The sequence below is a fragment of the Adelges cooleyi genome, unplaced genomic scaffold, assembly GCF_023614345.1.
Source record: "Adelges cooleyi isolate 19-005CV unplaced genomic scaffold, UGA_ACOO_1.1 ACOO_flye_CR_arks_rails_tigmint_CR_PRNA_651, whole genome shotgun sequence".
Taxonomy (NCBI): domain Eukaryota; kingdom Metazoa; phylum Arthropoda; class Insecta; order Hemiptera; family Adelgidae; genus Adelges; species Adelges cooleyi.
In genome coordinates this window covers 12,542,526-12,557,085 of record NW_026096352.1, presented here as the reverse complement: position 1 = coordinate 12,557,085, position 14,560 = coordinate 12,542,526, and the positions used below count along the sequence as shown (strand labels likewise).

Below are 14,560 nucleotides of genomic sequence, written 5' to 3'. Positions count from 1 at the left end.
CAAAATTGTTGTAATATTATGTTCGATGGGTTGGCATTTGTACCAGTCAAAGATATGCCAAAAGGATTGGCTTTTTTTTAAGAACAAAGAATAATCGGAACTGATAAAAAAGTAGGAAATGCTAGAAAAATATTGACTGAAAAATTGTACCACATTACCCGCCACCGGCCACACCTATGGAATGTCTACGACACTACTTAAAAATCTTTAATCGAATCAATAGCATTATTATAATAGCGGCATTGTATCTAAATTGCCTATACACAACGCCGTCTAACCTGCCAATGTGAGTATAATAATATATTATTCTTATTAGAGTCTATTAAATAGCGGTGTTAGGTATAGTATTCTCAAGAGTGTTATTTTTCACTGGTAATAAAGTCACTTGGTCGTATTACAAATGCAACGCACTATCATATTTGTATCATTTATCAACCGGGATGTAACGGTATATTATTTTGTGGTGTCAAGTATATGTTATAAGATATGACATTGCTTAGATTACCTTCGAGTTGATAAAGCGCTTTAATCTTCAAATGTCAAAAAATATCGATTCGCCTAATGAAAGAAAGGGTGAGAGAGAGAGGGGGGGGGGAGTTTTTCGAGTTGAGATTTTTTCTTTATAGTTGTTGTTTTAGTTAATGTTAATTGAATTTGTCGATCAAATATTTTCAATGATATTTTAAATAAAAATAAATAAAAAGAATAAACTAATAGTCAATACGATTGTTGAGCATGGTTATTGTTAACTTAAACGTGCCGCTCAAGGGTTTCGAGTTTTTGAATTTATCCTGTACCATAATCTAAATAGACGCCTTGAGCAAACATTTTCAAGATTATTCGGCGCTGTGTGCTTTGTTAATTGTGTTGTTTTTGTTAGCTCGATCGTTGCAAACGGCGCTCGAGTGACAGTCGACACTTTTTACAGTTTTTTTTGGCATTGTGTTGAGATAAAACCGCGTAATCGCGTTTCCGTACCTTCGTGATGTCTTTGTCAGTTTATTGCAATCATTTTATTAATGTCAATACTGTTAAGGCGGCAAGACGTTGCGGTATTTGTCGCATGACTGCTATATTAATGCTAACATAGGCCCATGGTTTGTCGCGTGGAAACGATTTTAATTACAAAACGGCGGTCATTGTGCCTTGATGGGAAAACGCCTGCGAACTGCGAGATAACGCGGTAGACGACCGGGACCCAAAATGGAAACAACAATGGAGGAGAAGGTACTACTACTTAATTGTAATGGGAAAAGTCCCCGTTGATTGTCACTCACCGGCTGTGATTGCTTCGACGCCGGCCGGCGACCAACTCTCGCCGTCCCTGAGCAGTAACACAGTTGTATTGTTTGGCAGTGTTTTAAAATAATCCGGATCCTCGATTTGCGTGCCATCGGCTTCCAACACCAAACGGACCGTTTCGGCGGGACCGATGTTCAATTTCTCTTTACCTGTAACCAGCGTTTATGATGTCAATAAAAAAAAAGATTTCACACACATATATACACACTAATAACAGTATACAAAAAAAAATAATTTATAACAAATAACTAATTATTTAGTTATTATTATTATGCCAACCGTTACGAAAGTTAATCACGGCCGAAATAAATAAATCATAATTATAATCATTCGTTTTATAATATTGTTATTTTACATACGAGGTACTTATTTATTTTTAATTTTTCCTCATGTTCGAGTATGCGACCAAGCCTTATCGTAGAATAAATTATTCAGATATGGCTATGTTGCGCGCCTGATGATAAAGAAAATATTGAATATTATTGAAAAAAAAGTAATAATACTCTCTCAATAGGATATTTGTTAAAAAAAGAAAATAAATGTATTTATATAATAACAAAACGAAATTGTAAAATTAACGACCTTGTGTAATGGATAAACTGCTGTATCATAATACTGATAAATTTGGCACTGTAAAATTAAAATATTGATCAGCCTATATAGCGAACAAGGATAGTTACAAAATAGAGTTGGGAGCCTGGCGTTCAATACATTTTTTCAAAAAAGAAACCTATTAAGATCAGTGCCGGATTTAACCACTGTGCTGCTATAAGTACTAAACAAATTGCCCCCTATTTTAATATAAATATTTGTCTAGTCTAAAAAATGCGATCCCATTAAACGCGTGAAAATTTTACCATAAAATTCGGAATGATTTTGTGGGAAAACGGCTGGACAGAAATGAACATATTGATTGGTTGAATACTTTCTTAGGTACAAACAAAATAGTACAACATATCTGAGGTTTCGAGATACTTGTCTGTTGTGTATACGTTTATGTAGGCGTTGTGTATGTATGACGGCGAGGGGTCGGAACGGGGGAGTCCCCACCATTGTTATGTCTACAGCTACACTGTCATGCAATTGTTGTGTATTGTGCTGTATCTTGTGGTGTGTTGTCTTTGTGTTTAATTTGCTAATACTGACGGTTAATGCTATATTTTTATAAAATAATTAAAAAAAAAACTAATGATGTCCCAACAAAAAAATCTTCGTTAACTCAGTGTAAATGGTAGCTAAGTAAAAAAAAAAAAATAAGTGTTTCACCACATAAGCCTTAAAATACGTGCTATAATATAGGAACTAAGTAAATACTATAATGCAATATATTTATTATACATCATTGTCAACAAACAAAATCAGTCGACATATCAAACCAGTCATAAAAAAATCGAAATTTAATTTACTTGGCCGGAAGTCGTAAGTCTAGTAAATATAGCACATGTTATCATGGTACATAGTAGGATAACTATAGCAGAAAAAAATTTAACTTCCAGCCAAGTAAACTAAATTTCGATTTTTTCATGACTGTTTTAATGTCGACTGATGTCGTAAATAACCCCCACCAATAAATTGTTTTCGTATTTTAAATTTAAACTAATTTTTCAAATTATAAGTTCATTAGGTTTATCAAACTAAATGAACTATAATACTCAAAAAAGTTTTTTTCGGTTAAATTAAAAAATGTCGTCATGTAGATTACTCCACCACTCATCGATGAAACACATTTTGACGGCAACATTTAAAAAAAAAATCATATTAAATTATATGTATAAATTTTGAAAAACCATTTTTTTATGAAGTTTAATGAATACATAATATCAACATTTTCAGTAAGATTGGTGTTATATTTTGGTTGCAAAAAGTTTTCAATTTTTTTATAGTATTATTATTAGATAAATAAAAACTAATTGTTAACTAAAATAAATTCCCATACAGCTGTTTATAATTTAACAAATATTATATCTGCAATTAAAATAGCTGTGAAATTAATCAAGAAATGTATTAATTGAATTGTATTACTGTTGAATTAACAGTGTTTTATATTTTTTATATTAATACATCCTTTTTTGAACGCATGTCTAACAAATAATTGTTTATATAGTGAACAGTGACTCTAATTTATTTACTCGGGGATTTCGTTCTGCTTCTAAAATTAATCACATTAATTTATTTATACATATATAACTTTAAATCGTGTTATGGTTAAGTATCGTATTTTATAATCGGACAAAATGTGTTTATTTTTTGTCTATAAAATAAAGTGGTTCAAATATTCATCAACTTGCTAATACAACATGTTTGAAACAATAGACACTGATATTTAATTATTGTACTAAATTATTTCAGCAGTTATATGTACCTATGTATTAGGTATAAAAAAATGTAATGTATTTTCTTACATTATGGTTAAAGAGACAGGGCGCGATGCTTGCGCTTGCTTTGCTAAGCTTCTTTTTTATACTTCAATGAGAATTCACAAATTAATTTGAATAAATATCTTGTATTTCTTACGCCACGCCTACTTAAAGACAAATCAAGAGAAGAGTACTTAAAGTAATGTGATCGTTTTTATATAATTATCATAAGTTTTAAAAGAACTATAAAAATAAAAACAATCATCAAAGTCGTCCCTTTTAAGTAGAATAATTATTGTATACTTCAACCTTGTTTTTAATATATGCACATTTAAAATGTTAAGCCAAATTAACATAGTTAGTAACTATAGTATATAATTGCATTATGAAACTTCAGAGTTTTTTATTTAGTTGAACCGTTTGCCACGAAATTATTCCATAGGAGTTCTGGTATTTCTCTAATTAACATTTTTAACCTTTTTAATTAAACCTTATTTTGTCGCTACTCCATATTTTCCCAAACACACTATCTGTCGGTTTACTTAGGGCCTTGGGATTTTCCAATTACCTACCTTAGTAGAACGACCTTTTTTAAATATATTCTAAGCTATCGGTGGTAGAAATTAATGAATTTTCTGTTAGAATTAACGCCTCAGCATATTTTTTAATTAAGCGCTCTATAGATACATTTAAAATTCTAAGTATAGATGAAAACAAAACTTTTAGTATGATCATTTTTGTTAATCAGGGGCTATATGAACTATTAATGGTGTGTCTAAACAAATATTAATAATATTCTTAAATTTAATTTGTTCACCTCGACTGTGGATGTATTTATTATAGCTGGCATTTAAATACTTTGTTAAATACTTATATTGTTTTTTTACTGTAGTTTTTATCAAGGACATTACTTAATTTTTAATATATTTGTTGAAGCTATAATATAAAATCTAGTACTTTTTGCTTTATTCAGATTTTCATTCAGAATTTAAAACACTTTTTAAAAACAAACTCAACTGAACAATTTTCGATAAAAATCCATTTGGATAGTATCTTAAATTATTTTAAAAGGTACTTTTATGACACTAGCAGGCAGCTATAACGGATATCTGTTCGCTAACAACTTTTAAAGTACATTTTGTATAATTCTTTTGATCAAACTACAGCACCTCCTTAGGGAGTTTGTATACACGTTCCGAGTAACGGTATATAAATATAATCTTATTTTTTCTTAGAGTTATTGAAAAAAGTAATCATTGTCAAGTCAGTGTTCCTGAAAAGGTTATTATCGTCGAGTACATAAAGATTTAACTAGTATTTATTTAAGCAACATCTACCATGGAGCGACATACAATTTTTAAATCACATTAAAAAAAAAAATGTTTTTCTTTATTGGTGTATTGACTGTATGTATATTGTAATGTGTAGCTTTATATTTGTAGCGAGTAGTCGTTCAATAAAAACAAATCTAAAGAAAACATCGGCATATGTATAAAATATACTTCGTTACAAAAAAAATCGTTTGTTGTCCAAAAATGATTTTGGTTTAATATAATGACGTTGCTTAAAATGTTATTAAAAAACAATTTCTCCCTTTATCTTTATAAATTTGTAAGGAATTCTTGAAAATTAAAATTAGTTTCCAAACGCAGAGCCAAAGCCTGGTTTAATTGGCGCTATTCTGCTTGCATATGTATAATAAGGTTAGGGTACTTGGAAAAATATGTATGTAAAAATTAAACTTTGTATAATATATTCAGGGGATTTTGTGGGCTAATAGTCTTTTTTGACATAATTTTTGTAATTAGAGAGTGGATTTTAAGTTAAAATTATTAATGCTATTATGTACCAATAAAAACATTTTCTAAAATGTGTTAAAAAAAATGATCAAAGCTGAAAATAATCTCTAATCACCAATATATTATTCTCTAATAGTTCAAAATAATACATTTTCAACAAAATCATTGATAAATTGTCCACGTTTTTCACTGTATGTCTGCAAAAAGCCAATAAATATGTGAAAATAAATAAAACCATTGTAATCATTCTCTATATTTAAAAAAATTATGTAACAAAAAAATACCAAATGTTAAAGTATTCTCTCATCTCCAAAATGTGCTCTAATATGTAAAATGAATTTATTACTAATTCTGTGATGGACAAATCGACCACATGTTTAACTCACGTTGAGTTGCTAAAAACCAATAAACATAATAGGTATGTAAAAACTTAAAAATCCGCTTTCTGGTTGAAACCAAAATGAATAGCATTCAAAAGATAAAATCTTAATAAAAGTTACTCTAAAACTAAAAATTGTTCAATTAAATTAATTTAGGTTTTAATAAATTTCGAAAATGTCAATTAGTTTACTGGTTCATTTGGATAAGCTTCAAAGTACTAATTAAATAATTTTTTTTTATGAGTAAAGCCAATTTCGTTTATTTTTCTTAGTATTTTGACATCATGAAAAGGATTTTAAGGACAACAAATTGAACCGAACAGAAAATGTTTTTCGCGCTAAATCCGTCCCACGTAGCTGCCCCGTTCTACAACTAAGTACGCCATCAATGATAACACAATGGGACGTGCAAAAATTTAATTACAAACGTGGCGCATGTTGTATTTTGAAAGCACTATAAATCGTTTTATGCAAGACAGCGAAACGATGGCATTCCGGACATAAATTATTTAATGTTGTTGCTTTGACCTAAAAATATTCTTAATGAAATTCAACTTGTCGCGAGAACGGCTACTGGATAAGACAAACGTTGAGATGACGTTGTCGCCTGGCATTAAGTCGTTTATGTATTTATAACACGGCAAAGACCAGATACTGTTCTTGGTATATGCTGTGTTTGCTTATTTTATTTTTTGCTCGAGGTAATATTATTTTCGTTTTAGAGGCAAGTACATAATAATAATAGCACGGGACATATACAATGTGTTATATAGTCGATATCGTTGAAGACAATAATGTTACCTCAAAGCTTAAAACGGGCGTTACCCATACAACACCGTCCAATGAATATAACATTAGTATGCTTCCAACGTCGTACTTACCTCGAGATTCAAGTTCGTTCAAGCTGGAAGCCACTAGGCTTTTTCTCGTGTTTCGATAACCGTCCCATATTTTAAACGGTCTCTTCCCCCGAGATTCCTGAAACAAAAATAATATACACCACTTAGATAAACGTTTGTCGTGTAAAAAGATAACTCGTCACAGAATATAATATATATTATATATTATGAGCAGTAACGGGCCACAGCGATAATAATTATTGTAATACAATTTTATATATAAACTATAATAATATAAGGCAAATTAAAAAAAAAAAAACATACGTTCATGCACAACCACTATAGAGATAACGCTGTATAATATAATATATTGTAAACTGATATATCAAGGTCAATTTTCAGATAATTTCCAATACTCAACCGGTGTTACAGTGTTATTCCAATTAAAAAATATATAGACATCCATTAACGAAGTTTAAAAACTTCTACTAAAGTATCAACACCTAGGAAAGAAAACATTGCCAAAGAAAATGTACAGCCTTTATGGACAATACCACTAAACCTTACTCATAGTGAATGGGAAAAACTTACAAAAATTAAAGAAAGTTCGGCCAAAGTTGAAAAAATTCCTCCTTTAACTACCCATTATAGCACGGAAAAAGCACTCTAAGACTTTCCCATTTTGTTTGAGTTTAAACCAAGGAACATAAAAACCTATGATCATTTTCCCAAGTAAAGAAGTAAAACTTTTCTTAATTTTGTATAATATTTTAGACTTGTGAAGTTGAGTGTGAAAACCAGACAGATACTGTATAATAGAGAAAACTTATATAAAACACTGTTTGATTGTGTGCGTTAAAAAGTTTTTTTTTAATTAAAGGGATTTGCAGTCTTGAGATAAACGCGTTTGAACAATAGTGCGAAATCTCGAATAGCTGGAATATATTATTATACTTATAGATGTCGTTTTGTTTAAACACTAAAACATATTTTAACTTGAAAAATAACTACTCCAAACTGTTTATCGTTCAGCCGATATAAAAAGTACTAAGCTTATCAGTTTAATTAGATGCTCCATAAACTATATAAAAAAAAAAACAATTTCATTACCACTGTCAGGTGCCGTTAACAGATTTGTGCATATTTTTATTCGAATAATCTCTTATTATTCGACCAAATCCAAGATGAATGTTTCGACTAAAAAAATTATTTAAATAATCATTTAGAATGCCCAATGTTGTTAATGTTGTTCCCTCGTACCTCCTGTAGCATTTATTTTAGTATAGACCTTGGAAAAAAAAAGAAGGAGACATTCTAGTGACAAACAGGGTTAGGGTAGCAGTTGAAAGGGTTTATTTATAATTACAAATTACTCTGTCCCAATGTGTTGTCCATATTTTAATTATTTTAAAGCACGTTGGGATCGGTATAAGGTTAGGTTGGATGTCGGACAGAGGACTGAACCAAGCGTTCCGGTTTGGTGACATACGCGGTACGACAATACAGAACTCAATTATAATGTTTGTACCTTTATATAAGTACTACTACTGCAAACATACTGATGATAATTGGATTAGCGGGTTGGATGGCATTTTGCAAGTTATTCGGTAGCCCGATTATGTTGGCCGCATAATAATATTGTTATCTCAAGTGCACACCGAGAAAACCCTACGACGGCTAATCGAATTCCGTCGAATCAGTAGTTCCGGGACAAGACAATTAAAATAGTTTCGAGTAAGTATGTGTCTAGTGGAACAGAAACACAGCCGGTCGTTTGTAATCAGAACCCAACATGGTCAGTAATTCTATTCAGGGACTGTGTAAACTCGGTTGACTAACACAAACGTAACCTGCAATCAGTTAATTCGTTTTAGCGTGCAACATTCTACCGAATCTGTAATCTAAAGTTTTTTTTTAATTTTAATTTTTTCTACGACCCTTTTATTTAAAGCTATACTGTTGGCAGTCAGGCGACTTTTTATTGCTTTTACTGAAAAAGTTTTAATATATTCTGTGATGTTCAAAACATTTTTTTTTCTTAAGTAGTACTACAAATGTATTGTTTTTATAGTATAACGACCACGGAAACTCTAAACATTAAAAAAAAAACCAAAATAATATAAATTTAAAAAAAATTGTATTTAACTTATGTAATACGTTTGTGGGTGTACGCCATTTACTTCAAGTAGCAAAAATGAGGTCAGGAAGATGATGTCCGTCTTCCATGACCATAAACGATATTTTGTTATTTTTAAGTGTTAAGGGTTTTTGTGGTCACCCTGCAGTAATAGATTTTGCTTTCTAGATAGTTTAAAAATTTTGTTTCTGTTTAATAGCAAGAAGAGGGAATTAGAGTATTACATTTAAAATACATATTTTCTGCGTTTATAATTACTTTTATACATAAAATATTAAGGATGCCTGGTGTGTAAAACATGAACGCTTTTAAAAAGGGTCAAAATATTAGTTTTTATCCAACATAATAGTATGTACATCGCTAATGGTTGTGCCACACTACCATTAGTTGAACATGTAATTTATAGAACTCCGGCAATGAACAATTCTGCTTAAATGAAAATAAATTGGGTGTAATACTATGTATCATATTATAACAGTTTTAATAAGAAGTCGAATTTCTTAAAAATTGAACAAAAGATTTTGTTTATAGAATGCTTTTTGGAGTATATAATTTGTGTATTTATAACAATTAATTAGAGCAAATGGTCATTGCTTGAGTGTGGTAATATTATGTGGCCAAGAGTCAGAGCTAGTCTGGGCAAGTTGATAAGCTTAAAAATACATGCCCAAACTATTTATATTTCTCCTCCACATAGTATCTTAATACAATGATTTGGCTTCCATACGCAATTTATTTTATGTACAGCCTAAGGGATTTTCTAACAAGACAAAGGAAAAAGTACATAGTAATATAACAGATAGAAGAAAACAGTTGTACCCTTAGCATATTATATGAGACAGGGTAATTCGTTCAGGGAACTCTGGTTACGTCTTTAGGAATACTAGGGATTGAGGATCATTATTTTCCGACAGTGCCTTTAGGCTATATCATTATATACTACAATACTATTATTGATGTAGGTACAGTTCAGATAATATGTCAGATATTGGTTTGCATACCCAACCATAGTTGGTTAGGTCTCATGAATAGCATTGAAAGTAAATGTTCTATTTAACGATAAGGATTTTTTTAAAAATAAAAATGACATAAATCCAATTATACCTAAAATAAACTATTGGATGTTGAATATGTAATCAGAATTATGAAAACTTTTTTTAAATCAAATGTTATTCAAATATTTTTTCATTTAAAATGTGTAAATAATTTTAAAACAAAATTAAATGGATATCTGTTTAAAAAACCGAACAGCAAGCTATACCCAATAAAAAAACAATAATGTTTTTAAAATAATGTCAAACATTTTATTAATATTTTAAAATCACGTTTAGTAGGAGATTCAATGTTTAAAAACTAATATTAAACAAAATTTTATTTAAATAATATCAAAATGTGGAATGTATTATCATAATTTTTAAAATTTTAGTAAAACATTGGAAATAAATGTGTGATAAAAATATATTTATTAAATTTCAATTGATTTCAAAATTTCTAAATACTTTATATATAATGTGACCAATGAGGAAAAAAGAATAATCACTATAGCTGTTGTGTTAAATAATTATTTGTCTAAAAACTATTTCTGGTTTCAAAACTTTCTAAATAACTTTATAAATAATATGTCTCAACATTTTAAGTGTCAAATTTATCAGAAAATAATTACTCGTAATTAAGTTTAAGATTATTTTAGAACTTCAAAGATCTAATGGTTTTAGAAATAATTTAAAGTATAATAAATTAAACGTCACCGACCTACGATTTAGGTCTGATACATAGTTAAGAAGGTATTTGTTTATGATGTTATTGTTTAAACAAAAATTTAATAAGTACATATTGTTGTTATATTTATGACAAGTGCTAAAGTCTCATGGAAACTAAATTATTTACACAAAAAAGTCAGTAAATTAATTTTAAAAAAAAATTACAATTTTAATATACGTCTTTCATTTCCCCTTATAAATTAGAATATAAAAGCAATTAATTTTTTACTTAAAATGTGTCATTAAAAAAAATATATATATAAACCAAAAAAAATAATTTAATTTTATATTCATTATAGTATTTAATATACAATTTAAAACTAACTATTGAACAGCCTGTATTGGGATTTAGTGTTTAAATTTATTCTAGAAATAATATGAATAAAATATAAACTTTAAAAGTCACACCGATGTGATATTTTTCTTATTTTGTATTTAAGTTGTATCCGCATTTAAAATTAAAATACTTTTTTGAAATATAGTATTTTTACTTCACATTTCCCATGCCATTTTTACATTTTTAAGTTAACATGAATCACTTAAAGTAAAGTTCCACATGAAGTTTTAGAAAAAAAACAAATATGCTTATAAGAGTCAACATTCAACAAATTATTATACATATACTATCATATTACTATGATGATAATAATTATCTATTTCTATAATCGATTGTATTACCTAATCATCTTCTTAAATCTGTTAAATCATTTAGATTTTATAAAACTTAGTAGATAGATATTTATAGATATTTACACTTTTATTAAGAAATTATAGAACTTAAAAAAACAATGTAAATTTATATAAATGCAATTTTTGTTTAGTTAAAATTATTTTACTAATAAACTGAGTAACATTAGTGTGTTATACATTTTAACATAATACAAATTATTGTATAATTAAAAACTTCTCAGCTTCTCGTCGAAGCTGCGTTATTTCTATTAAATGATCAAAGCATAACATTGTAAATATTTTTTTGTCAATTGAAACATTTTAACAACATATTAAAAATTAAATTAAAAAAATTAAATACGTTTTCCGATTTAGTAAAATGTTGACGGTATTTTATATTTTATTTTGTTTAAGACTAGTCTAGTATAATATAAGGAGTCACTTTTGACCGGAAATTCCTATTATTCAAATAAATTTTACTTAATATACACAGCTCATATTTAAGTTTAATTTACTTAAATACATTTGAAAAACTCAATCCATTAAGATAAACAATTTATAGAATTTTCGACTAAACGTACATGGTTTTTTTTTTTGGTGTTATTGTAGGTTATTGCTAATATTTTTTTTCTCCTAAATTACCTTAATATTATTTTAATACCATTACATGCTTACCATATTTATTTATTGATTTCTTGTAGGTAATTTCCGTTTGGAATATAATAATACTATGTTATGTGTAGTGTACTTGCTCAGACCGCGGGCGCCGATACAGTGGGCTACGAACTTGGTGAACTTATAAAAAAGGAGCAAGATAATATCATAAGGTCATTATCAAGTTGACCATATGGAATCTGTTTTCATAATAACACGGGAATGCCCGACTGGACCCATAAATATCATCTGGCCTTTAGCAACAGCTGGTGACATACTATTATGTTGAACAATAACAGTGATACGTTATGGTTTGGGTATTGCAACGGTAATCGATTATTTCATTTTATAAATAATAATAATAATAATAATAATAATAATAATAATAAATAATAATTATGAAAATAAAATAACAATATAATAATTGTAAGAGTACTATAGTATTATGGTTTACCCAGCTTGAATTTATTTGACCAGCGCTATTTGTGTATCATTAACTACTTATAATATTACAATTATTATTATATAATTATATTACTGTTATAATGTAATTCCAAGGGCTTGATGAATTTTATACCGATACAGTTCCCACTTTTTTCCAATGGAAAAACATAATATTTCATCTTAATTCTTTTTCAACATAAATTCCATGAAATCTGACGTAAAAAATCATTAACTTTGTTTATCGTTTTATTATATGAATAATTATGTTTGTTACAAACAACATTTTTATGATGGGCAATTCTGTTTTAAGTGTTATAGAGTACGGCTCTATAAAGTATAGCATTAATGCTAAATTTGCTCTACCTGTTTATATATATAAATATTTGTTGTTTTTTTTATTGGCTTACACGTTAAAGTATATATATAGGATGTAGGTAGATGATTTTTTAATATAAGTAACTTGAACTTTTTTGGGTAAACATTATTCTTTGTATAAAAAAAACTACTTGTTAGTATATTATAATACGGCCACAGTTGATTGATACGATTTGGCATATCAATCTCAGGGCGGCTAACATTTGTTTGCATATTTGACAGCTGTTTGGACCTTGTAAGTCGACCAAACCTTGTCACCTAACGTTCTCTTTGTGTAGACTCATTTGTTTTTTTTGTCTTATCCCTTATCCTCTCGCTCAGTGTTAAAAAAAAACAATAGTACCGGAGTGTACAACGAGGCAGAAAATACTAACTTTCTAAACGGCCCCCTCCCCGCATTTTTCTCCCTCGAACGGTCGTTACAATAAAACTTCTCCGAATTCGAGAGAACTCGATAGACACATAAAACGACTGTGGTTGTATAAATGTATAGCTTTACTGTCAAAGTTTAATTGTCTTTCTCATAGCCCATACACAAACCTAGTACAGACCGTAATAAAAAAAAAAACACCCCAATAAAAACGAAAATTCTGTAGATAAAAATAAAACAACAATTTATGGCATTTAAACTTTTTTTTTTTTTTTTATAGTTCCGTACTAATTGACAAACATAGTTTGATTTTGTTTTCAAAACAAAGTTCATTTTTTCGTTTAAAAATAAAAAAAAACATTTAATCAATTAAATCAAGACACGTCTAAAATGTCTACAATTATGTTTTTTTGTAGTAATTCTTATAAGAAAAATTTTAAAATAATACTCAGGTTTTTATCTATTGAAAAAAATTTGGTTTGCAATCTTGTTTCTAGTACATAAAGTGAGTGAAAGCGCAGCGTTTTGGTCTTATCTACATTGTAAGATCGTATAAGCTCTATAATTTTAATTAAAGCCGTTAAAGCGTTTACATTTTTAAGCTTGTTTATTTAAGAGATAATAAATTAGTAAAATCTCGAGTAATATTCAAGAATTTCAACAAAGTTTTCGGCTTCAAAGTTCTTGAGAATATTATTTTGCGGTTTTTTGTCGGTATAAATTAAAAACAATAATTTTATGGTCGGCTATATAAACAAACTTCGAGTCATTAACTTCCGTCGACCAGCAAACTCGCTTTGTATAATAAGATAAATACATGTTGAAACTTTAAGCCGGTAATTATAGTACGGCGCGTTATCTACGTCTGTATAAAAAGCTTTTTTGTGGGAATTCATGATGCTTGTACAACAATATAGCCGTTCTCCCAGCTACACTTTATAGTGTATATAAATAGTGAAAGTAAAAGTTTTGTAGTTTAGTAGGTAGTTTTGTTTTACACCACCGGAATTTAGGAGAACTATTATGTTTTTCGCCAATACGAATAGTACAACTTGTACGCTGTATTATAACGGATACAAAATAACATTGTCTTACGGCATTCGAATATAGTTAAGCAGTTCGTTATAAGCTGTTAAACGTTGAGGTTTGATTTGTATCGAAACACAAAACCGTCAAAACATTTGATCGATGCCATGACCCTTTTATATGTATTATTATAATAAAAAAAAACCCCGAGTTATTTTTTATTCCTCAACTATACTATTACAAATCGTATTGGATGGTGACTTTTTAAATATGATACCTACGGATGCGTTTTTTTGAGGAACGTCTTGGGCGCAAACGAGTTTAATAATCCTTAGAAAAACATCAGGGTTTTTTTTTTAAAAACATTTTTTGCGCCAAACAAATATATTTCTGACACGTTTTGCTGTCGCAATGATGTATGATTTGAACGTGACGTACAGAAACCGAT

At 28.9% G+C, this 14,560-nt stretch overlaps 1 protein-coding gene across 4 annotated transcripts in view; it reads right to left on the bottom strand.

Moving 5' to 3' along the window:
* The window catches only part of LOC126844132 (uncharacterized), a 91,126-nt gene that overhangs the window by 16,801 nt on the left and 59,765 nt on the right, over nt 1-14,560 (bottom strand). For 3 of the 4 annotated variants that reach the window (XM_050582003.1, XM_050582004.1, XM_050582005.1), the window contains exons 3-4: nt 6,720-6,816; nt 1,278-1,451 (exon numbers count right to left, since the gene is read on the bottom strand). In XM_050582003.1, coding sequence (XP_050437960.1) covers nt 1,278-1,451; nt 6,720-6,816 — 271 coding nt within the window. Of the gene's footprint in view, nt 1-1,277; nt 1,452-6,719; nt 6,817-11,918; nt 12,061-14,560 lie in introns of those variants that run through there. The other variant, XM_050582007.1, reaches the window with a different exon arrangement.